General features: G+C 33.5%; 1 protein-coding gene across 1 annotated transcript in view; it reads right to left on the reverse strand.

The window, feature by feature from the left end:
• Window positions 1-25,974, reverse strand: part of LOC136031904 (ankyrin repeat domain-containing protein 17-like) — a 99,037-nt gene extending 73,063 nt beyond the window's left edge. The window contains 7 exon segments of the mRNA XM_065711894.1: window positions 1,899-1,994; window positions 2,530-2,810; window positions 4,341-4,488; window positions 6,244-6,388; window positions 13,573-13,717; window positions 17,272-17,479; window positions 25,558-25,974. Coding sequence (XP_065567966.1) covers window positions 1,899-1,994; window positions 2,530-2,810; window positions 4,341-4,488; window positions 6,244-6,388; window positions 13,573-13,717; window positions 17,272-17,479; window positions 25,558-25,866 — 1,332 coding nt within the window. The 5' untranslated portion in view covers window positions 25,867-25,974.
• Between the last annotated feature and the right edge of the window lie 775 nt (window positions 25,975-26,749).

Below are 26,749 nucleotides of genomic sequence, written 5' to 3' on the forward strand. Positions count from 1 at the left end.
TTGGAAAATTTTCTAAAACAATGGTCTCTAAAAGATTTCTGCGATAAAATAGATCCCTGTCAGTATGGATTTATCAAAGAATCCAGTACAGTACATTACCTCATCAAAATTGTAGAAGCTCTGGAGAATCTCGAAAATAAAGATGCATTTGTAGAAATATCGCAAGCAGACCTAGGAAAGGCTTTCAACAAATCAAGCCATCCGGATATTCTTGAGTCAATGACAGATTTTAGAGCGTGTTGCTTTTCTGTTGAATACCCCAAGGTACCAAGAGACATGTTTTATTTTTAATAATGTGCAACAAAATTTCGACTTGGCATGAAAACAGAGTCAAGTTTGCAGATGATTTATCATTGCCTATACTTCAGAAGCTAGAATCCATGTAGTACGGATGGCATAATTCACCGTTTGGAGGTTGACTGCGACGAAAAACGGCTTTCAAATAATAGAAAAAGTCATCACTTATGAGAGTCTCGTTAAAAAAAAAGTTATTGGTCAGTGATACAAATGTGCCAATTGTAAATAATATACCAGTTTCAGGTGTGACTTTTAACTCAAAAATGTCATGGATGGATCATGGAAATAACAGTACTAAGAAGGCGAAAATAGTCCTAGTTACAATTCGGCGAGTCGGTTTAGTCGTTTTTCACTGTTGAATTTTTATAAACTGTACATTCTAAATATTTTAGAATATGTCTGCCCTGTGTGGCATCACGGGCTGAGTAAAGAGCAAAGAAAGGACCTTGAGAATGCGCAAAAATAAGCTACTCGTGTGATATTACGTCCGGAATTCACGAACTACGACGACAGCCTTAAAAGCCTAGGCCTAGAAAGACTTGATGCTAGGCAAAACCAGCTTATAATTGGCCTTTGGACAGAAGCTTCTGGAGTCGAGCAAGCATTGAGGTTGTTCCCCAAGCCGACAGGAACAGGGTATAATACAAGGCACCAGAATAAACTGGAGCATTTTAAGCCCGCGGTTACCGACCGATACAGATTGTCTTCTCGACAATATTTTGTGTCTCTTTTTAATAAGCAAGTGACAAGGAAAAGTAGATAATTAAATTATATTTTGTGTCTCATTTAACTCAGGTTATTTGACATAATAAATTCGTATCGTATTCGAAACAAAAATAACGTTAAGGCTTTTTCGTCCCAAAATACAAACGTCTGTTTTCGCGTTATTTTACATATAAGAATATCGGCATCACTTCTAATAAGAAGATCTAAATATCTGGTTAACCGTAAAGTTTGACCAACCAGTCCATAGGGCAACAGCAAGATGGAACCTTGTAAGGAAATTTAGAAGTTCTACTGTAACCTAGCATTTCAGGGAAAAGCAAGGTGGTAAAACTAAGCTGTATAATTATATTCGTGCGTCAGAAACAATAAAACATGGTTCATATAGTGCCTTCAAAAAGTATCCATATAAATAATACTACTAGCCTATTAGATTTCACAGGGATGCAAAGAGATTTACGAGAGAAACAAGATAGGAAAAGGCACTGGGAAATTTATCCGACAATGAAGAAAAGGAAAAAGCCCCATATACTTCAGCAATTTGTAAATTGACGTTAATATGTAACATTGTTACCTAAAGAGAAGCTTTATTTAATTTTCGTTTTTTTTTTGTTTCGAAATTAGAGGTTTTTTCCATTTAATATTAAGCCATGGATTTTTGTATTGTTTCCTTATATTCATGTTTGCTATTTTCTACAACTTAATTCAGATTTTGCTATTTCGAGTTTATTCTCATCGTTTCGTCTTTGTTGTACTTATGAAAATTTAGCTCACTGCAAGAACATTCATACTTTATTAGCTGATAACCTCACTATTCTTACCCCGTGCCATCAGAATTTCCAGTGGAAAAATCTTACAAATGAGGAGATTGAGTTTACCTGAGCTCCTGAATCCAAAAGAAGACGGGCGACTTCTACATGGCCATCCATTGATGCTTCCATCAGCGCTGTATGCATTTCGTCTGTTTTGTGCTCCTAAAACATTTATATTAATAAATATATATTAAAATATATATTAATAAAACTCTGAACTCTGAACTCAAGCCAGTGAAAATACAAAGACAGCAAATATATACCGATCTCACATCGAAGAATCATTTTCAATGAAAAAAAAAAAAAATTATTGTAAGGAGAAAAAAATCTACAACAAAAATAATCTTTAGAATGACACAGCAGAAATTAGTTGACTGAGATACACATTAGTTGATGGTCGCAAAACTTGGGAACCGTCTCATTCAATCGGAAAATCTTAAAAGCGGAAGCACGGAGAGGAAACCGTACAATCTCAACTTGTTCCTTTTAGCAGAGTAAGACGGCATGCAATAAAAATGGTGGTAAAGAACGGGGAGGAGGGGTGTTCATTCGCTCGGAAACTATAAATCAGGAGGGTAAAAGTGTCTTTTTGTGTTTAAACGTGGGTTATATATCCTAATCCCCTATTCTAACTTCTGGATGTTTTGTGAAAGATATTAATACTAGAAAAATTTAAGGTAGAAGTTGCATAAGCTACCTGATCAGCACCAGCTTCGAGAAGGAACCGCACCATCTCCAAATGCCCTTTATAGCAGGCCAAGGTAAGAGCCGACTCTTTGAACTCATTCGAATGGGTATTAATTCCAGCACCATGTTCTAATAGGATCTTAGCAACGCCTACATGCCCAGCTGATGCTGCCTCCATGAGTGGCGTATGACCATTTTCATTGTGATCTTCTACATTGGCACCGGCTTCCAGTAAAATCCGCACGACTTCTTCATGACCGCTGGCACAAGCATACATTAAAGGGGTATTTCCTAGATTAAAAAAAGAAGTAATTATTTTGAGAAAAAGAAAAATAGATTTTTTCCCATCCTTTAAGGTTCTTAATGTTAATCACAAGAAACTTACTACAAATGCAACACTCTCAAAGATAGAGAAAAAGAGGAAAATCCATGGAATTAATTAAGAAAAGATTATCTATTGGTATCGTTTTTATAGGACAATCAATTTGGAATATACTATTTTTCCTTTAATTTTCAGTGGCTCATCAAAAGCATCTTCCTTGTTTAGTCAGTTTTGTTCCGCAGCAATCAAAGCAGATCCTAAATAAAATTAAAAATCTGGCTTAATCCTGTGAGCATAAAGCATTTTTGAAACTTGACTGCTGTTCTATTTTAATATTAAACTGAAGATCAAAACCTATCAAACTAAAATTGAAAACAATATGGTGGGTAGAACGAAAAACAACGAATATCATCAAAAAATTCTATAAATAAAACTGATATACGATAAAAAAATGAAGAAAAATAATCGAAAAAAAACTAGGGTAATTTTCAGCCAAAGAATATAACTAACAAACGCAGTAGATACTTCGGCAAAGACCTCTGCCAAGCCGTTTTCAGTGGAAAAAAAAATTCTGGAGTTAACCGCACAGAAGGAACAAAATGACAAAACCGACGCACTAAATACAGAAACCACTGAAACCTACTATTTCTATATTAAAAACAAAAAAGAAAATTTCAATAAACCATAATTTACTATTATTTTTTAATAACATCCAAAGTTCGACAATTTCAAATACCCAAAGAAGCTTGGGGGATCAATTGGGTAAAAGCAAAAAAATAATAATAATAAAAATAAAACAAGTTTCCTACTCCTCCAAAACAAACAGACTACAAATTTTATTCGGACTTCTAACGGTCAAACCTTTGAACGACTTCTTATTGTATCTTTATTTTTCAGCTTAACTGTCCCTCGCAGACTGAACAACATTTTATGATTTATTTTCCAACAGAAAATGTACAGCCTTACTTGAATTTGTTAAAATATTTAGAGCAAAACAAAATAAATAAGTACTAGAACACAAAACAAGCATTAGAACAAAACAAGACTCTTTAGCTATTTTTTTTCTTTTTAGTAAGTAATGTCATTTTTGCTGCTTCCCACCAAATGATATATTTAAGCAGCCTTTGAAAGTCCAAATATTGTTACCTTTTGACATTAAAACTATTTTTGTCTTAACTGAAAGGACAAAAATCACTCCTTGAACAAATTACTCGTCATTTATGACTGTTGAAAAGATCCAAAAACTAATTTTTGGCAGCTTTTTTATTCCACTAGAGACAAAACTTAACAATTCCCACGCGTAATTTTTTCTGTCTGACTTAATACAAAATATAACCATCTCGATTAATATATATAAAAACATATTGAAAACCTTTCAATTTGAAATGGTGGCCGCAAGCATTACTGTAAAATACTTCACTATTTGCAACAATGTTAATGGGGTAAGAATAACTTTAAATACATTTTACAAGGTAATGAAAGAACACTAAAATTTTTACCACAAGCAGATTGGGCGTTGACATCTGCTCCATGATCAATAAGAAGTTTGACTATGTCCACATTTCCAGATGAAGCTGCCTCCATCAAGGGAGTGCAATCAAGCTTGGCTCCTCGATCTTCCACGTTGGCTCTCATTGCTAATAATACCTAGAAAATGAAGCTGGATTAAATCAGACAGGCCGAATCATTAGTCAGTGCGAGGTGAGTAGTCGTGAGGAGCTGAGCAATATTTGATTGATTGAAATGGGATATTAATTAATCGGAAATATATTGGACTCATCTGAAGTAAAGTAAACTGGTCGAACCATTCATGAGTGTAGGCTGAGTAGTCGTTTGAGACGAGCAATATTTGTTTGAAATAGAACATTAATTAATAAAAAATATATCACTCATTGCTAATTACATTCAAAATACATACCTGAAGTGGGTCAAACTGGTCGAACCATTATTGAATGCAACCTAACAATTCATGTTGAACTGAGCAATATTTGGTCGAAACAGAATATTAATGTCTGAGCAATACGTTTGAAATATAACAGAATACTAAAATAAGTGAATGCTAAATGCATAAAGTCAATATTTACAGTATATAATTCAATTAGTCACTTTTCTTCTGAGTTCAGCACAAAGATTCATTTTGTCTTAATTTTCAATATAGATTATGATAAACTTGCTAAGAAAATTTAAATACAACACACGTGCACCGCCAATACCGTAGTCAAAACAAAACCGAAGTACATTTTTATCTGTTCTATGAATTTCTCATAAAATGACAACAAAAAACGATAAGAACAGGAGACCAAACTGGCTATAGCAGAGGTACAAAAAAAGGAAAAGGAAAAAAAAAACGAACAACAGTTTTCAGCCAGTGAATAAAAAAAAACAAAGCAGATACTTCACCAAATTTGAGAATAATATTCAACTTAGACACGAAAAGCAAAAAAAAAATTTATGCAATAAGTATTTACAGCTACTTTTCAATTGTTAACGAAAGGTTTGTGAAAGAACAGAAAGCAAGAGACGACTTAAAAGGTGGTAGTATAATAAAGCAATTCAGTTAAAACAAACATTATTTATATCGGAAAAAATATTACACAATATAATGATGTAAAACAATATTCTAATTGTCTTCAGAGCCAAATAACAAAGAATACGGCCCATGGAAGATGATTATTTCGATAAAAAATTAGCAACAACCAAAATTCTCATGAACATTAGGATAAAAAACAAAAGAAGTGCCAAAACATTGAAGCGCAAACTCCTCAAATGACCCATAAGGAAAGACAAACAAAACTATCATAGCTTAAAGAAACATTTTGTATGAAAAAAAAAAAAACGCATCCTTCATTTTACTTTTAACCGTTTTTAAATTATTAGAAAAAAAGTAAACAAATGAAATGAGCCTCGATATGCCTTTAAATTTTTTGTTTGGAAAAAAGGGGAAACAGTTTTTTCTCCAGTCCTGGCAAAAGAGTGTAGGCTATGGTTTGTTTTCTTTTTTGTGCCTGTGGTCTGACAGGCTCTGCTGCTAGTTCTCCCTCCGACCCATAAAGACTAGAGTGTCATTGTTGCTTTACTGGAAATAATATAAATTTTGGACTGTTTCATTAAAAAAAAAAAAAAAAAAAACTAATCAATTTTAAAACAACAAAAGAAACAATATCCTAGAATCAACACATAAAAATCTAATTATTTCAAAGAATAATACAGGGTAAAAGAACGTTTTTCAAGGGGGAATGTCAAAACGTGAAAGTACTTATTTTTTGATCATTCAGCCGATTTGATCATTCAATTAGAACAGCTTGAACTTTATTTAAATGAAACTAAGGTTCATTAAGGTTAGTTTTATACGTAATCAACCAAGAAACCCTGTTAAAGAGATACTAAAACAATTGTGCATACCTGAACTAGTTCGTAATATCCTGCTTGACAGGCAAGAGATAGAAGACTGTCTCCTTCTTCAGTGGTTTCTGTTACAGAACAGCCCTCGTCGAGGAGTCTCTTAACACCTTCAACGTCGCCTTCACTGCACGCTTCAACTATAGATCTAAAACAAATACCGATATTTTAATTCACTTCTTCCTTATAAAATACATTTATTTCAAACAAGGGACTGAGTCAGCAGTTAAAAACTGGTTTCTAGAAGTCGCTGGACAATGAGCAGAGGGATACATTTTTTCTATGGATTTATGATAATAAACGGATTTAAGATAAGGCTGCTTTTTGGCTTGCATGTAGTTTATTCCCCCTTTGTGTCTTATCTGCAATTTGAGCATCCTACTATCTTTACCTTTGGAGTAAACTGTGGGTAGAATAAAGAACGTTTGTAGAGCCTCTTCTGTGATAGCATACTGGTATTTCTTCTATACCATTTCTTCTATGCAAAATGATTAGTTAGTCCATATTTATTACCCATATCCATATAATTAAAACAAATTACAATTATTTTTATAATTTTCCAGAACATCTATCAGGATTTAGTTTTTTAATTTGCTCAAAAGGCAGTATTAGATACCGCAAATCCTTCTCGTGACAATGAGGACTGAAATTCTGTCTGTCACCATTAACCATATAACAATGAGCTATTCAAAATAAGAAAGGCTTTTAAAAGCAACGACTTCCATTAGATAAAATAAAAATTTCCGATTATTAAAAGTCTAGTTTCCTGTAGAAGTGCAAAAAAAGAGTAAAAAGCAAAAAAGATAATCGAAGTTGATCTTATGCTCAGTTCACATGCATAGGATGTCACAAAATCATTTAAGACGTTAGTTGCTACTTCTAAATGGAAATTTTCCGAAACACCCAATAACATTTTGCAGAGCAGCTATCTGGATTTAATTCTTGAAATTGCTTAGAGGGCAGCATTATACACGGCAAATTTTTTTCCGAACAATATATTTATCCACATTTGCTAATTGAAAACATAACTTCAAACGAAACGGGACTTGTAATTTTGTCTATAACCATCATAAATCATACATCAACGAGCAATAAAGGCAATATTTTGGGAATATCAGGAGTTATTCTTTTACCTTAAAAATCCTTAAATCGCATTTACAGCGAAATAAGGTGGACTGCGCTGCTTTTCTCCTTCTTACCAACCTTACAATAAAAATTAATAATTATAAATAGCCAGTTCTTAACATTCTATTGTTTCCAAACACGTAGTTTGAAATATGTTTAACCTGATATAATGTTCTATTCCTATGAATTACTTAGATGTAAATAAATCTATGACAATAAAACAGATTTCAGAAAATTATCTCTTTATAGGTAAACTTCCAAAAAACAAGGCACCAGGGCATATTTAAGCATCCCCAAACCAATTTGAATGGATCGAATGTTTACCTTTTTTTTATAGAAAAATGGGCAAGACAAGTTTTCAATTCAAGACAACTACCACAAGCAAAACATGCCAAGTTTGTGGCTTATATTAATTGAAGAAAAAAGAAAAGGATCAGCACTGTTATAAATCATTATAGATTAACTGCGAAAACAACAGAAAAAAAAAGAAAAGGAATCTCAGAAAGGTCAGTCGCGTAAAACCGAAGTCACCTTAAAGTTTCATTTTGAATATTAGGCTTCAAATTGCCGCATTGACTATTAAGTTTTTTGAGTAATTAGAAGGATAAATCGTGCAAGTATTAATACCAAAAACTGTCAGAAAAATAAGACAAAGCACAAACTTGTACAGAAACAAACGCTAAAATCATTTTCGTTTTTTCCACCAAAAGCATTAAAATCAAAACCAAATCGATTGTTAAATTTTTGTTCTTTGTCTGTTCGACTTTTCTTTTATTTAGTCAAACTGGTCACCAAATTTTGCGCTAAGTATTAAAGATCCATTTTCCTGTCATACTCTTTGGATGAGTCTTAAAGACTCGAGTTCTTAAATAAACAAAACACAGCTAAATATTTATTTCAAAGAAAACTTCCCATCAAACTTTTACAACACTAAAGAATCAGAGAGCTTCATCATAACCAATGTTTGGCACCCAAAATTTTGATAACTTATTAGTTTCATAATACAAACGGAACAAGTCAAGTTACAAAGGAAGGTTATAAAAGAGATAGTTCTAAATGTGCCAATTAGGACACCCGAGGCTTCACCAAAACAATTGCTCTTGTTTCGATTTACATCGTAACGTTTTAATTCGTTTCCGTTACGCATCCAGCAAATTCTAAACAATCAAATCAAATATTGTATTGCAAACAAGATGTACTTTCATAGGCATGGAACAAACATGGTATCTTTTGGTCAATCAATTAGAAAACAAATACAATGCCAATTAAAATACAGTTACAGTGAGCAAAAGTTTTCAACGAGCATATTTTTCAAAACACTGAAATTACGAATTATTAAAAGCAGTAATAAAAGTCAGAACAAACCTTCGAGAATAACGCAGTGATCTGTTGTGAACCGGTGTACGTTTTGAAACTGTAAACAGCCGCTTCTGTGGGGGGGACTAATAGGGACAAAGGGAGACGGAAAAATTCGTGTAGATGAGAGGGATGAAGGTTGAGCCAAATTTTGGGCAGTTTTGCTAAGTAAAGAACGATGATTTTTTTTTTGGTTAATTTAGACCAGGACACTTCGTATAAAAGTTGTTATAGAAACCTCGAAAGGGCCTCATTCGATTGGAAATTAAAAGGGTTAGTCCCTTTTTTGACGGTAGAAAGTGATTGGAGGGAATCGGCCCCTCATACCCCCCACGCCCCTTATTTGCCCGAATATCCAATCAAAATTTTGAGATGGCCATTATGTTCAGCCTAGTAGAAAGATCCTGAAATTATGTCTTTGAGGATGAACAATCCCTCCATAACCCTCAGAGCAAGGGTTGTAAGTTAGGCCCTGAGGACATTTAGGGTTTTCATAGAAAGGGTAGTCGTATAAACTTCGAAGAGGACTCCTTGGATTGGAAATCAGAAGTTCTTGTACCCTTTTTAAAAGTCAAAGTGATTGGAGGACAGCTACCCCCCCCCCAAACACACACACGTAATTTTTTCCCGAAATTATAGTCCAAAAATCGTATAGCAAAGCTTTTCGGGTTGAAACAAACACACCAGAGCCTGAGGGCAAGTGTTGTAAGTTACGCCCTGGGGGCATTTAAGGTTTATATGGAAAGAATGGTTGTACAAACTTCGGGGGAGGTTCATTTGACTGAAAATTGGAAGTTCTAGTTTCTTTCTGAGAGTCAAAAGTGATGGAGGACAACTAGTCCTCCCAACTACTCGATTTTTTACTAAATAGATCTGATTGAAATTGTGAGATAGCCATTTTGTTCAAAATAGTCCAAAAAGCGTGTAACAATGCGTCCAGTATTGACACAAGCCCCCAGAGCCCTGGGACAAGGGCTGTAAGTCATGCCCTGGTAGCATGTAAGGTTTTTATGGAATAAGTGGTTATATAAACTTCATATGGGGCTCATTTGATTTGAAATTGGAAGTTATAGTGACCTTTTTCAGAGCCAAAAGTGAAATCGAGAGCAACCAGCCGCCCTCTCACACTCGTCATCTCTAATACAACATCCAAACTAGGTTTTGAAACATGAATTTTTTACAGCATTGTTGGAACATTAAGTAATTATGTGTTTGAAGATGTCAACCCTCCCCCCCCCCCCCAAGGCCTCAGGGAAAGGACTGTAAGTTAGACAATTTGTTGACTGTTTATATATAGTATATATTATTGAGAAAAGCCGTTCATGTTTGACTTCTACTATCCAAGAATACGAATGGCATTAAGTTGAGTCTTTCAGAGAATGAGGGGATTGTTCAACTAAATCAGAACATGTTATGTGTATATGGGTTGTCAAAAGGGCGTAACTCAGGAATTACTTAGTATATAAACATGGAACATTCAAGAAATGATATGTGAGATCATCAATTGGCCGAAAAGGCAATGTTTGCATGCTACTACTACCACAACTACCACTGCTTCTACTGCGACCTTAACTACCATTACTACTACTACCACTACTATAAGTAAAACCACTACTTCTGAAGTGAAAAAGTAGAACTAAATCAAAACATACTATGTGCATACAGATTGCTGATACAGGCATATCAGCAACATTTTCTGAACGGCTAAAGAGTATTAAGAGGAAACTTCAGGGGCATCATGAGTGGGATGTTCAGTCGACCAAAAGGCAAAATGTACCTGCTACAACTGCTATTAATACTTGTGCTACAACTAATAACAATACAATATTGCTGCTACTACTACTGCTACTAGACTACTCCAACTACTACAACTTGTAAGGTTTAGAGTATTAAGTTGAAAAGGGCATCAAATGGGTGTCAAAAGCACACATCAGCAAAACTTTTAGAACAGCTTACTGTGGCAAGGTGCAACTTCAGGGACATCATGAGTGGGATGTTCAGTCGACCAAAAGGCAAAATGTACCTGCTACAACTGCTATTAATACTTGTGCTACAACTAATAACAATACAATATTGCTGCTACTACTACTGCTACTAGACTACTCCAACTTATAAGGTTTAGAGTATTAAGTTGAAAAGGGCATCAAATGGGTGTCAAAAGCACACATCAGCAAAACTTTTAGAACAGCTTACTGTGGCAAGGTGCAACTTCAGGGGCATCATGAGTGGGATGTTCAGTCGACCAAAAGGCAAGATGTACATGCTACAACTGCTATTAATACTTGTGCAACAACTAATAACAATACAATATTGCTGCTACTACTACTGCTACTAGACTACTCCAACTACTACAACTTATAAAGTTTAGAGTATTAAGTTGAAAAGGGCATCAAATGGGTGTCAAAAGCACACATCAGCAAAACTTTTAGAACAGCTTACTGTGGCAAGGTGCAACTTCAGGGGCATCATGAGTGGGATGTTCAGTCGACCAAAAGGCAAAATGTACCTGCTACAACTGCTATTAATACTTGTGCTACAACTAATAACAATACAATATTGCTGCTACTACTACTGCTACTAGACTACTCCAACTACTACAACTTATAAGGTTTAGAGTATTCAGTTGAAAAGGGCATCAAATGGGTGTCAAAAGCACACATCAGCAAAACTTTTAGAACAGCTTACTGTGGCAAGGTGCAACTTCAGGGGCATCATGAGTGGGATGTTCAGTCGACCAAAAGGCAAAATGTACCTGCTACAACTGCTATTAATACTTGTGCTACAACTAATAACAATACAATATTGCTGCTACTACTACTGCTACTAGACTACTCCAACTTATAAGGTTTAGAGTATTCAGTTGAAAAGGGCATCAAATGGGTGTCAAAAGCACACATCAGCAAAACTTTCAGAACAGCTTACTGTGGCAAGGTGCAACTTAAGGGGCATCATGAAAAGGATGTTCAACTGACCAAAATGCAAGATGTACATGCTAATACTACTAGTGATACTGCTACTACTACTGTTACAACTACTACTAATACAACACTATCACTGCAACTACTTCTCCTATTACCACCACAACTACTGTGATACTAGTACTATTAAGGCTAAGTCTATAAGATAAAATTTGAGAGAATATTGATGTCAAATTCGAACTCACAGAAGACACTATGTAGAATTAGATTGTCAGAAGAGAATATCTTAAGAATTGATTTGTGTATTAAGTTAGAATTCTCAGAGAATGCTTAATGGGGAAGAGCAATTAACCAAAACGCAATATGTGCAGACTAGTACTAATACTACTACCCCTGCCACATTTACTAGTTATACTACTACTATTACTATTTTTCTAGCTTCTACTTCTATTGCAACTACTTGCAAGGCGAAGAGTATTAAGATGAAAATTCCAAGAAGTATATGAATAAACAGGTTATCAAAAGGATATGTCGACAATGTCATAGCAATGACTAATTGTATTAAGTGGAGTACTAATATTACTACTATCACTACTGTTACAACTATATCTAAGGATATAAAAAGGAAATGTACAAAAAAAAAATACAAATGAATTATTCCTTAAAATCTTAATAATTTTAGATTTGTTTAAGTAAAAAAAGTGAAAATATTTAATTTTGTTCAATACAGCGCAAATTATGTTCTGGTCTTAAAGGCAATGGGGTTGTGAGCCCAACTCATGTTATTTTCTGCTCTTTTTTGGATTTTATTTATTTATTTAAGCTGATTTGTGGAAGTTTTACGCTTGGTAGATTATTCAATTCTATTTTTGCTCATTTTTGGTTTAATGAAGCTCTATACTTTTCTTTGAAAAACTTATTTCGTAGGAAGTTTTTTTTTTATTAATTGGTAAAAATAGTTTGTAGTGATCTCTACTGAACCCATTCAATTCTATTACTTTCTTTGTCAGAATAAAAGGCCAAAAAGGAAATGCATAATCTAATAGAGGGTGGATTTAAATGCAGAAGATTAATTTTACTTTATCGCTTGGAGCCCACAATTTCTTTAAGTTTTCAGCATTTAGAGAGCATTGTTTGCATTTTCTACAGTCTATCTTATATTTTCATGCCAAGTTACATCAGAAGAGATTACTGCCCATAGCAAGGCCGGAGTTATTGCTGAGGAGGTTTGGGTCTATTGCTGGTTTAAGGTAGACTTTTCCGTAAGCAATGAAAATGGCAATACTCAGCATTTATCATTGTTTTACTTCATAGTCAGTTTTGCTGCTTCAGAGGTAACGTGTTTATATTAATTGAAAGTTTGGCTTTTATCAACTCTAGATACTACCTTGGTTAGGGAAAGATCATCTACATAACACCATTTTTCGTCTAGCTCAACACCTGTTTCCTTATTCATGAGGATAAAACATAAAGGACCAATCACTTTTAAAGTTTATTCTCTGTTTGCTAGGAAACTTTTTCAATACTAATTTGAGACTGAAAAATGTTTTTCTCGGTCATTTTTTTTTTTCCAGAAAAATCTTGTGATCAACAAGATGAAAAGTTTTTTTTTTAAATCTATGGTAATTATTCATTTCCCAGGCTCGTTAAGATGTTTGAAAATGTTGCCAAAAAAGTAACAAAACTCTCATAATATTGGCCCCATAGATTGATACAACAGTGACTGATTTCATTTGAGAGCAATAAATTAAGGATCCTCAAACAAATTTTAGTCATACTAATCTGTTCACTTAAATACCATCAATTTTCGCCTCATTTGGGGGGGGGGGGGGGTCAAAAATACGAAAAGGCAAATACCATACAGAATCCAAGAAAATCATAATAATAAAAGTCTAGAAAACAAAATTTAGATGCTACCATTTTCAAAACTCACTTTGTATCAACTGGCAAGTTGTTAGAGTCAACTCGCATACGAGAAAGAGCTGCAGCAGCTTCGTCCAAAGCACAAGAAACACTTGAAGATAGACGATTTAATTCCTCTGGTAAAGTTTTCTCGTCTAATGACAGCTTAGAAATACCTATAAACAAAATAAGCAACATGATGAAGGAAACATAACAACCAATATATGTGTTACTTCTACATTTTCCATACACTAAAAATCAAGGAAGGAAATTACTTCTGGTGAGTAAATATTGTATATCCAAAACAAATGTGCAAGGAAATAAGAAAATTCTTAGTATTTTTTATGTATTTTTTTATTCTTAATGCATGTCTTATAGTTAATGCTATTTTTTATTCTTTAGATTACTGACCCCTATTTCTTACCACTGTTTAATATATTTCTTACTTCTATACCAATAATACTCTAAAGATCAGGTGGAATAAACTCATGAAGACCAGAAACTGCACATCTTATGAAAAAACAAAAAAAAGTTCTTGTTTTTTTTTTTACTTTTTCTTTCTTCTTCTTATTGCATACTTCTATTTCTTATTAGTTCCTAATTTGTTTCTTACTTCTACAGTACCTACACACTAAAAATAAATTGGCCCAAACACAAACTAATTCTTGTGCCTAAAAACAGTATAACAGTATAACAAGAAAGAAAAAGGAAAATGATGACGAATAAGTTCTTAACACAATTATGGTAACACAATCACCATATGCAAAACCACACTAAACATTAGTTGGAGGAAATATGGGGATCCATAATTTTTTAACTAAGAAAGTGATCTTTACCCACGCAATTTTTAAGACTAATAAAGATGTGACTCACATAGGAGTACCCAAGCAACAACTGGTACAGGAGGTAATATTAAAAGTAGTAAATGTAGATGGATTGAAAGAAATTATAAAGGGAGTAGGTTCATTCTAGCATCTAACTCAGAGATGAAAGTTGAATATCTTTAAAGAATCCAGCAACATTAATTTTTCAAACATGCCTATGTCATATATCTCTTGCACATTGCATTCAGATCCACTAATAGATATAAATTAATAAGAACTACAATTTTTATTCTTACCACGACAAAAATTATATATATATACATATATATATATATATATGTATATATATATATATATATATATATATATATAAAATTTATAAAATTATATCTTTAAAGAATCCAGCAACATTAATTTTTCAAACATGCCTATGTCATATATCTCTTGCACATTGCATTCAGATCCACTAATAGATATAAATTAATAAGAACTACAATTTTTATTCTTACCACGACAAAAATTATATATATATATATATATATATATATATATATATATATATATATATATATATATATATATATATATACAGATATATATATATATATATATATATATATATATATATATATATATATATATATATATATATATACATATATATATATATATATATATATATATATATATATATATATATATATATATATATATATATATATAATATAAAATTTAGTTTTCATTATAACGAACTTTTAAATAAATATCAAAAGAATTATCTAGAAATACTTAAAGAAATTTTTAACTAATTTCGGAGGTTCGAGAAATGTTGTCACAGCGCCATTTATTTTGAATTGTGTTTCTAATTGAGCGCATTTTTTAAAAAATTAGCCACATGGTAAAGATGAATTCTATAATTGTTTAGTTCATTCAGGTTTTTTGCAATGTGTTAATATTTGTGATTTGGTAAAATTTATAATATTTAGTTTACCTATTGTTGCTAAAGGGAGGGATATATTAACAGGATAAGCTTGTTTTGGTTTTACTTGGTTGTTTTACATTTGCTGTTTTTTTTTCATAGGCATGTATTTTGGGGGTGATACCTGACACGGGGATGCCATGGATATTCTGTGGTAGCCACAACACTGTGCTGGGAAGAGAATTCAGAGTGGCGAAACCCTATATAGGCCAGTGTATTCTCCTGATGAGCCCTTATGTTGGGTGTTGCCTCTGAATTATTTGTCTATATTATTTTTTCTATTGTTCGGTAAATGACGACTTATACTTATTAACGACATGACTGCCTGTCCGTGGATTATTCTTTATGGTTGATTGTGTGTGGCTATACTGTTTGACCTATGTGATTGTATGGATGAGTAGGGTTAAGGCCTCATTCAAGTGCTGGTCTATATTAATCACTAATTTAGGAAAACAGTCTTCCTTTTCTCCTTCTGTCTCTTTTTTTTTTTTTTTTTTTTTTTTTTTTTTTTTTTTTGTGTTTGTGCTGTAGCATTGGTGATTTCTTCTTATACGTCGTTTTTAAGAAACAACATAGAAAGTTGTAAGTCTCACTATTCTTTCGATTTTTACAACATTATTTAATTTGCTAGTTTTATCAATGTTAAGCTTTATGTTGATGTTTAGTTTCGTTTCTGGTTCTCTTTTTTTTTCAATCTTCCACGATTGTCATAATTTTGCATGATGTAGGTTATAAATTAACAATAATAGGAAAAATGAGAATAATGTCAAAATACATTTACATACCATATTACTGTTAATAGTGCAAAGACACTATCTTTCCAACACAATTTCCATTTGATTCTACAAAATTATGTGTTAAATGTTTCCATTTAAGACAAAATTACAATTATTCAGGGTCTGTTGAAATATATATTTCTAATAATTTTGACAAGGTGTAATTGATGCTTCATTGAATATAGGTTCCTTACCACACTTTGGAAGATTATATAAAGTATTGGGCAATATATTTTATGCTAGGGTGACAGTCAAGAAATAAGAACTACAGCTGTAACAACTGCATAGAAGAAAGATTGTACCAATTGAAAAATGACCCTAGCTGATCAAACTGTTACATATAAATAACAACAATTTTTATCATATTCAAAAACCATAAAACACTATCTGGTGACTTTAAAGACAAAAACGTCCCTTTTACGGGGAAAGACAAAAAAAAAAAAAAAAAAAAAAAAAAAGAAAAAAAAAAAAAAGAGGTTTTGTTTGATGACAAGAAAAAAAGCAACAATTTTTGCACTTTTTTGTAAGGTCCAAAAACGGTTCTATTTCCTCCTCCTCTCTCACACTCTAAAAGACACAGGACCATATCTCCTTTCCTGATTCCTGTTGTTTACTGTTAACATAATTCCTGTTTTAATAAGTCTTTGGCAAAATTATATTCCTTTGATATTTTTCATGCAAACTTTAGGAATTCAAAAAAAAAATCAATTCTATATTTTTTTTAACCTACATCATGGCACCCAAGGGTGCCATGATAATATTCCCTGGAGATATTTGACAAACACAGCAAATGAAACAGTCTTTAATTAAAACAGCAAATATTGAAAAATATTTACATATATATATACACTAATAAAAGTTCGAATACGTTGGCTTCATATCCAAAAGCCTTTATCAACAACAACAAAAAATAAAGAGTTAATCCATACCAGAAATAGCATAAGGACGAAAATATTAATTTCCATCCACAACAGAGATGATGGGTTCATATTTTTCTGAAATCCAGTCTTTGCCATTTATTTTGTTTTTACACAAAAATGCAAAGAAACTAATATATTCCTAATTGAAATATGCCATATCATATGTTTAGCATTATCATGACAGGTAGACAATATAGAAGCTAACTTCACTTAATAAAATATGAACCTTACCTGCAGCTTCCAAAATAGCAACCAGCTTTTCCTGGGTTTGCTGGTCCTCCTCCAACTTTAAATGTAAATCTATACCCTTAGCACTTGCAGCCTTTTTAATGGCAGCTGACACAGCAGCTATTAATACTTTTGACGTCTTTGGGAAAAGACCAACTCCAAAAATCGTACTCACTTCGAGCTCACTCTCATCAAGCTCAAATGGCTCAACCTAGAAATCAAAATGAATTAACCTTCAAGTAATTCAATTAAAGTTTTTACTACTAATGTTTGCCAAACAGAAATCCTAATTTATCTTCTGAACCCTGTTCAGTAAAATGTTGATTTAGAATGTTTCACTTGGAGCCCATAGAGGAATGTTTCCACCCACAAATGACTGGGAAATTTTCAACGTTACCAACTGGAAATAAGTCACAAATGGCAGGAAAACTTATATCCACAGAACAAGGCTACAGTAACAATCCACCAGCCCATCTACAATTTAATTTAGGGGAATTTTTAAGCAGCAATTACCTAACCAAAAAAGCCACTAATTAAGTCTGATTTACAAAATGTATAGGTGCACATATACCAGGTATTTACAGAAGGAGGCAAACAAGTTTTTTCCTTGTTTGGAGGCAGGGGTACAAAACAGAAATGTCGAATTTTCCAGCAGTGCTTTCACAAAAATCTAGGAGAGAGCCCCTCCCCATTCAATATTTGATATGAATAAGCTTGATAAATTCTTCAAAGTTCACTTTATTTTCTTGATACTGGTAATACATTAATGATATTGCTAAGATATTCATGCCCATTCCAGGGTCATCAAAAGTTTGCTCTTTTTTACAAGAAATAAGAACTACCAAGATTTTTTTTCATTTGATTTTCAATTGAAAGGACACTGTATTAAAACTTGGAGGGGCGATTACTGAAATGAGCATCCACATTTATGCTGCTATTCTAACAATTTTGTGAATTATTTGGTAATATCAGAGTTCATAACAAGCATATGCCTTGCAACATTTAAAATTCCACGCTAAAAGTGAAATAACGATGACTATAATAAAAATTTTCTGTTGAAGTGATAACCACAATATTTGGGTAAAAAGCACAAAAAAAGAATTTTATTTAATGCCGAGTTCAGATGCATAGGATTTAACAAAATCGTTTAATGCTTTTGTTGCTGTTTTCAAAAGCAATTTTAAGAAATGTCCTTACAGCTTCATGGTTCCCACTCTTTTCTTAAAACAACTTTCCAGGACATTCTAAGGACATTTACCACTGCTAGCCAGCTGCAATAGGAGTCAAGCTATTACAACTATGGCTGGGCAATATCCTGGTATTATCATTATATTAGAACATATTCCAAAATAGATATAAGACTGTATCTATACCATAACATTGGCATTATAATTATGCAAAGATTGTTGTCTTTGACAATCCCACCAACTTTCCTTTACCTCATAAGCAAGAAGTTTAGGCTACACAATTTTGACATTTGATCATTTAGCCAACCACAAGGTAAAATTTAGCTAAGGCATTGACGGACGGACTACAATAGAATTGTCCAAGATTGATTGCTTCTAGTCTAACTTAAAAGTTATACAGCCATGAGTTCAACCACAGTATCACAAAGAAGCAAGACAATTAAAGTTATTTTGTCTGCATAGATCCTCTGCCCAGCCCATCTTCCAGGGAGTGATTGCTCCTTGCTTCTAAAATTTGAATGCAGATTCTTCTAGTCTGCTCAAGGAATTCTTTGATCTCACTTCACAGACACAAAAAAATATCTACTTCCATCTTGCAAAGAATGGAATTATAGCTCAGGTTGTCAAAGTAGCAAGGTGGGAAACACTTGAGCACAGGAATTACATGGTGCGTCCATTTTGCAAAAAAATGCAAAACCGAACCTTTACATGGAAAACATCCCCCCCTTTATTACAGATCAAATAAGCTACTAGTTTTCCGTTTTTTACTATTCTGGACTGTTGATACCCAAGTTTTATGTTTGTTTGCTTGTTCCCTCCCCCTTTCCATATTGCTCTTTAGTAAACCTTTTTTATATGTATATTATTTAATTCTTTTTTAGTTTTATCAATTTTGAACTTTTTAACTTTCTGAGACTTTACAGTTTAATGATTTTGACTAAGGAATGATTTTCCATTCTGATGTTGTGCTTTGTTTGTTTTTATGACTCCAAAATTCAAATTTTGCGCTTTGGAGCTTGTGATAAAAAATTCTTGAAATAAGTATCTGATCTTAGCACTGAGCTTAGCAAAAAGGATGATTTTTTATTAATGACTCAAATTAAGGCATATAGGAATATCAGTTCATTGGCAAACAAGTAAACAACATACACTAGAACAAGCCCTATCCTAGGATTTGTACTGGTATCCCTTTTGTGCTAATAACTATAGAGGATTTGGTCCAAAATTAATATCTGGTTCCAAATCAAGCCGTTGAATGGACAGCATTCATTGATTTTTTTTTTTTTTTTTTACAAAATATTTTTTTTAATTTATACACATATTTTCAATGCATCTTTGGCTTGAAAATCAGCACCTGAATATTGATGGAAAGTCAATATTAAGCTATCTTTATAAAAACGAGATGAAGATGACCCTAGAAATTCTATAAAAAAAAAGCCAGACATTGGTCATAATCATGATGAAAATCCATTATGTCCTTTTCAATCATCCAGTAGAAAAAAAAAACATTCCCAGGAAGAGCCAGCATTAGAAGCTAATAGACTAATAGGCTAATAACATCACCAATCAGTCTTAACATGGCTTCAGATCTGAATATGTGACTTAGCTCGAATGTGTACCTTAGCTCTTCTGAACTAGGAATGATGCAAGGATGGACAACATATAGACTTATCTATTAAAGATTGGACTAACATCATTTTTACATGATCATAGTAAGGGGGTTGCCAGATTTGCCTCAGACTCAATTGGACTATCTGTCTCGGCTTTTCTACAATTAGCCATGGTTTTATGCCCACAACTATTCAATTTTAATTTATGTTTTAGATAAAATAAAGACCTACTAAAAGCTTTGGATAAAAGTTGGCACAAGTTTCTTATCACAAAGTTTAAAGTATCAGCTGTAAATCCTTCTGTTATATGATGGATACGGGACTATCTATCAGATAGAACCTAAGTTGTCAGAATTATTGGTTCTGGTGGTGTTCGTCATTTATCTTTCTCAGCAGCAGTTTTAAGAGGTTTCCTTCAGTGTACTATTCTTGGACCAAGTCAACTCAACTTGTATAAAAATCATTTCCCAAATATTCTATCAAACCTCCTCACTTTTTATGCACACTATTCTAAATTAGAGGCAGAAGCTGCTACAACTCCTGATTTAGAATCAATCCAGATTGATCTTGAGTCTTGGAAATAAGGCTGATGCACTGTCATGGGCATGATGCAATAATGTCATGGGCCCTTTTTTGTAAACATAACCAACACCAGTAGTATTTGCTCAAATCTTCTTTCAGTAGTTTCTGAAAAAATGATATCCTGGAGTCATTATTGATGATTGACCTTGAGTCTTGGAAATAAGGCTGATGCACTGTCATGGGCATGCTGCAATAATGTCATGGGCCCTTTTTTGTAAACATAACCAACACCAGTAGTATTTCCTCAAATCTTCTTTCAGTAGTTTCTGAAAAAATGATATCCTGGAGTCATTATTGATGAAATACAATTTCAGCATCTGACTGTTTTATCATTTGACTTTCAATCCTTGGCAAATAAGAAGGAACTCTCAAGCCTGCATCTGAGTGTTTATGAAAATAGATACAGCACTGGTTTGACATGATGCTGGAGTTTTTTTGGCATCCCCTTAAAAAAACAAAAAACAAAAGAAGTACTGGAAAAACTACAGCACAGAAAAACAAAGATGAGCAGTAGATTGCAGCATATACTATATGATCAACATCTGCAACATCTTAAACACCCCACACCAACATAAATAATAAAACAAGGAGATGTGATTCTTGCCTACAAATTCATATCTGAAAATATCCTTCCTGGATCTATTTGCCTGCCCCATGTATCACATGACTAGCAGACATCCAATGAAATTTTCGAAGTAGGGTAGGGCCCCCAATACTTAATCTCAGCTAGATATTCTGATTAGAAAGGATCTTTCCTATACACAAAATGTGGGCTTTTAATCTTAGACATTGTATGTATAGGGTTAGATAGTTATGATTGGTTGACTACAATATTGGAAAACATTGAATTTTTAAACATTTGAATTTAGACAAAAACAGCCTCTCCAAACAATCCTATTTAAATTCAATTATTCATTTCACAATAAGGTTTACTACGTCTGGAATTAGGATAGGTTGTTTTAACTTTAAGATCATGTGTCAAAGATTAGGCTCTACTGTTGTCAATCAGCATATTTGAAAGAGTGTGTTATTCAATTTTTTTTTATTGATGATGCACCTCCTAACATTAAAAATAAAATAAGCCTCTATACAAATGATTGAAAAGTAACTGGTTTAGTTTTAAGTTCAGAAAAAATAGAAACCATTCAAGCTGAATAGGACTTATTTGCTTGCTGGGCAGAGACTTAGAAGCTGGGTTCAATGTCCAGGAATGGACAAAGGTATCTACTTTAGTAAAAAAAAAAAAAAAAAAAAACTCAAGACACAAGTACTCTACTGAGTCAGTGGATATAACAATGCAACCTTTTGTCAGTAGTTGCCCTGAGCAAAATCTGGGTCTATTAGTTGATGATGAGTCAAAGTTTAGTTTACATGCCCAGACTATTCCTGCAAAGGCAAGTCATACTCTTGGTATATTTAACAGAAGTTTCAGCAGTCATTTACCTTCAGTTGTTGCTAACCATTTAAAGGTTCAATTTGGCTGAGGCTAGAGTTTGGTATGTCTATTGCCAACCCAATTATTAAATTAGACCAAGAAACTCTAGAATCAGAGACATACAACTAAATGCATCAGAGGCTTCTACAACATCCCTTACCCTACTCAGCATGAAAAATTGAATTCACACACACTGGCTTATTGCAAGAAGAGATAGGACATCATTATGGCATTCAAGCTGGTCACTCACAAACTTTTTCCAAATATCTCTTCAAGAATACAAGGACATGATCAAAACTTTTCAAGAAGCATGCTAACTCATAATTGTAAACCAAATTGTTTTTGAATTGAGTGGCAAGTCTATGGAACTTGTTAGACCAGTATACAATTTCTTCTGCCAATATTGAGTCATTCAAATCATCAGTTTACAAGGAATGTTGCAAAAAGTCCTAGCAATTGGTCTGGGACTTACCTGATCAGTCAGCACACTTTCTTCACTGACCAGCAAATACAGGAGCATCCTATGGCTAGATAATCCAGAATAGGTTTTCAAGGGTGATTTAAGATAATTTTAAGGTAAGTTTTGTGTATGGTTAAAATATTCAAGCTAATCACATACTTGTTAAGGAAGATTTTGACATATCCAATGGTGAAACAATGAACTTTCTAGGTAGTATGGTAGACATTTTACAATGATTTAGTTGTTAAAGACAGGCATAATTTGCTACAGGATAAAGGGAGCAACTGCCTCCACCAGACCCAAGTTTGCCTCTCCCCTACCTGAAATTTAGTTTCTGCAAAAAATCTTCTCTAAACTAAGATAAGCCTGTACAGTCCAAGCATCTAGAGGAAGGGGTAAGTTTTAATTAGTATATATTTGCCTTTACAGTAATATATGGATAATTTTTCAGCTTTCAAAATCATTTTCACTTGATTTGGGAAAATTGGCTCCAATTTCCCACCTCCCCAAGATCTTGACAAAGATATGCCCCTGGTTAAAAAGTGGATTAGACAACTGACTACTGGTTATCTTACCCAAACATTGTTCTACTAGAGAAAGCATCTACTTTTTCAGCCAGAGTTGCCAGCCTATGACTCAGCTTTCAGATGACATAGTATCTACAGAATCAACTCAAACATTTAAGTACAATATTGACAAAGAGTTGCTACATAGAGAGTTCAATTGGAAGATAGCTGAATCCCAGAAAAAAAGTAAAGCAATGTAAAGACCAACTAGAATAACTTTTTCCTTTTGGGTTTTGGTAACTTGTAAATGTTTTCTACTTTTTCAAAGTTATTCCAGACAGGTCATGGAAAATAGATCTAGAAAGCACATTTCTGTCATAATTTCCAAACAGACCAAAAAATGTGGAAGAACATGGCTAAATTAGTAAAAGAAAATTTATCTAGAACAAATGAAGAAAACCACTTAATGTAAAAGGTGCATGTAAGCTAGTTAGACTATAGCATATATATTCCACCACAGGAGGACCACCTAATATGACAAGAGTGTTAATGAGCAAAATCTTGGGAATGGGGGGAATGTAACAAAAGTGCCAATAATTGACAAATTTATTCTTTAAAAAAAGGGTTTAAAAATAAGAGGATAAGAGGGTGCCAAAAAAAACATTGAGGGGAGCCCTAGCCCCCTTGGATCTACCAGTTTATTCCACTAGGGGTAAAATTCTAGTTAATTGACTTCTTGCTATCTCAAACAGGGTTTAGGTTAGGAAAATGAAACTTTCAGTGATGGGTCTACAGGCTAAAGTATGTCCCAGGAAGGTATTTTGAAGTACCTACCTCCACTCCTTCTCCCTCTAGAGGGCCCTAACCTTTGATGACCTTTTAAAATATGTCTGTTATAAAAGTGAAACCTTACAAAAATAGATCTTCTGCTTAACTGAAGTACAACAAAATTGTTTTCAGCTTCATAACTTTGGTCAATCCCATTTTATAAGGCTTTAAAGATATGCAAATACATTCCCTAAATTAAAAAAAACATATTAATATGGCTAAAAATTTGGTAAAATTCTAGTTGATTGACTTCTTGCTATCTCAGAAAGGGGTTAGGTTAGGAAAATGAAACTTTCAGGGATGGGTCTAGAGGCTAAAGTATGTCCCAGGAAGGTATTTTGAAGTACCTACCTCCACTTCTTCTCCCTGTAGAGGGCCCAGACCTTTGACAACCTTCAAAAATATGTGTGTTATAAAAGTGAAATCTTGCAAAATAGATCTTCTGCTTGAATGAAGTACATCAAAATTGTTTTCCTAAATTTTGAAAAAAATTGATATGGCTCAGAATTTTACTCAAATAACAGGAATTGCATTTTCAGAACTAAAGGTAGAGAAAAAGCAACTAGTTATTTAAAAAATAAGGTAAAATGTTGTTTTGTCAAAATTTCAATAGGTATAGACCTGTCATGTAGGCAGATTTCAAGGCCCTCTAGAGGGAGAAGGAGTGGAGGTAGATGCTTCAAAATACCTTCCCAGGGCATACTTTAGCCTGTAGACCAATCCCTGAAAGTTTCATTTTCCTAACCTAAACCCTTTCCAAGGTAGCAAGAAGTCAATTAACTAGAATTTTACCCAAAATTCTACTAAAATAACAGGAATTGCATTTTCAGAACTAAAGGAAGAGAAAAAGCAACTAGTAACTGAAAATTATGGTATAATCTTGTTTTGTCAAAACTTCAATAGGTATAACAGAGATACACAAAGCAGGTGAGACCTGTCATGTAGGCAAATTTCAGGGCCCTCTAGAGGGAGAAGGAGTGGAGGTGGGCACTTTGAAATACCTTCCTGGGATATACTTTAGCCTCTAGATCTATCCCTGAAAGTTTCATTTTCCTAACCTAAACCCTTTCTGAGATAGCAAGAAGTCAATTAACTAGAATTTTACCTATAGGCTACTTTAGCCTGTAGACCCATCCCTGAAAGTTTCATTTTCCTAACCTAAACCCTTTCTGAGATTACAAGAAGTCAATTAACTAGAATTTTACCCCACTGGGTATTGTTCTCTAAGCATTGGCTTGGTTTTCTACTTTCCTAATTTTGCTTTCCAGTAATTTAGGAGATGTGAGACCAAGCATGTAAATCTATCTTAGAGCTTTAAAGTCTTCCAGACATGTAGTCCTCTTGGGGTTTATGATGACCAGTCAAATCTCCACTGACAAAGTAACTGTTTTCAGGAATCTTAAGAATCAACCTTTGGAAAGAACATAGAATAAGCAATCCAAGGGTATTCTACAAGGCCTATCCTGATCTTATTAGCATATTTCCTAAAGACAAGCTCTAGCCAAGGATTATTACTATACAGGCTACTCAATACAAGGCAAGTATTGTGAAGCAGAATAATTAGATTTAAATAGACTAATGCCTAGGCATGTGCTATCACTTATGATGAATTGACAACAATTTCTGTTATGTAAGAGCACCCATGGTGAAACCAAGTATACATAGTAGGCAAACTACATACCTCAATAATTGAGACCTCTGAGTCAGAATCAGATACACAACTTGATCCACAGCTTGATTCTACAAACAAACTTGAGGAGCCTTCAGATGACTGTTCAATACTCAATATCGACTGAACAGTAGAAAAATCTATACACTTTAAGGACAAGCTGTCCCTTACAATTTCTTCTAAACTTTCTTGAATATAGCACTGGCTAGAATTTCCAAGTCTTAAACACGATTCAGTTTTGTCTTGTACTTCTTCTAATTCAATAACTTTTGTTGTATCTACTTGTCTTCTGGAAGTAGATCCATGTGAAGCATTCTGCATCTTCAAAACAGTTCATTAAGTGCAGCATTTATTATAGTTTTGTTGTGCATAAAATTACTGATGTTCATTTATTTCAGCATTCTTCTTTACGCCATTTTTCTTCCTAGAATTTTCGATTCCCCGGATGTCGGACACAGAGCACAAATTTTTGCCGAACGCAACCTATTTTTGCGGCATCTAGCAGAAGTAACAGTGTATGAGATACAATAACAAAATTTACGATATCAAAAGAAACAATCACATATGTCATCACACGAAAATTTCAAATTTCCAGATGTTTTGTGGACCCTATCTAAGACTGAAGCCACAAACAGCATTAGAGGATATGAAAGTTAATTTTTGCATTTTGGTTTCACGATGCTATTTCGTTACATAACCCTAAATCTATTTATGAGTGGTAACTAATCTATTAGTCAGTAAAAAAATTCGTTCTGACGAGTTTTTCTTGTAAAAAAAAAAATGATAAACCAAATCGATTAATGCGGAATCATTATTAAGTCGTGATTTGACATTCCATAGTGCTTGGAAAATACCATCTAATGTTTTATATATGGATCATATGCAAAAGCTGGCTCAAAATTTTAGTAACACCTAAGTTAGGGGTGTTGCTGTAGCAACACAAATGATTGGGAAGGTATTAATGTTTGCTGGGATCTTCATCAAGCATCAAACAAGCTTACTTAGCTTTTAACTAGCTGTTTCTAGAAAATTATGGTCAATGGTCTCTTCTTGCTCTGATTTTCCGAAAAAAAATATCCTCCTTCTGTAATTTAGTATCTGCTTCATCATTCACACTTGTTTTACCATCAAGTATTGCATGTTTTCTGACGGCTCAGACAAAATTCCTTACATTGTCTTGATCATTTATGGATAAACCATATTA

This window comes from Artemia franciscana, chromosome 10 (genome assembly GCF_032884065.1).
Source record: "Artemia franciscana chromosome 10, ASM3288406v1, whole genome shotgun sequence".
NCBI classification, from domain to species: domain Eukaryota; kingdom Metazoa; phylum Arthropoda; class Branchiopoda; order Anostraca; family Artemiidae; genus Artemia; species Artemia franciscana.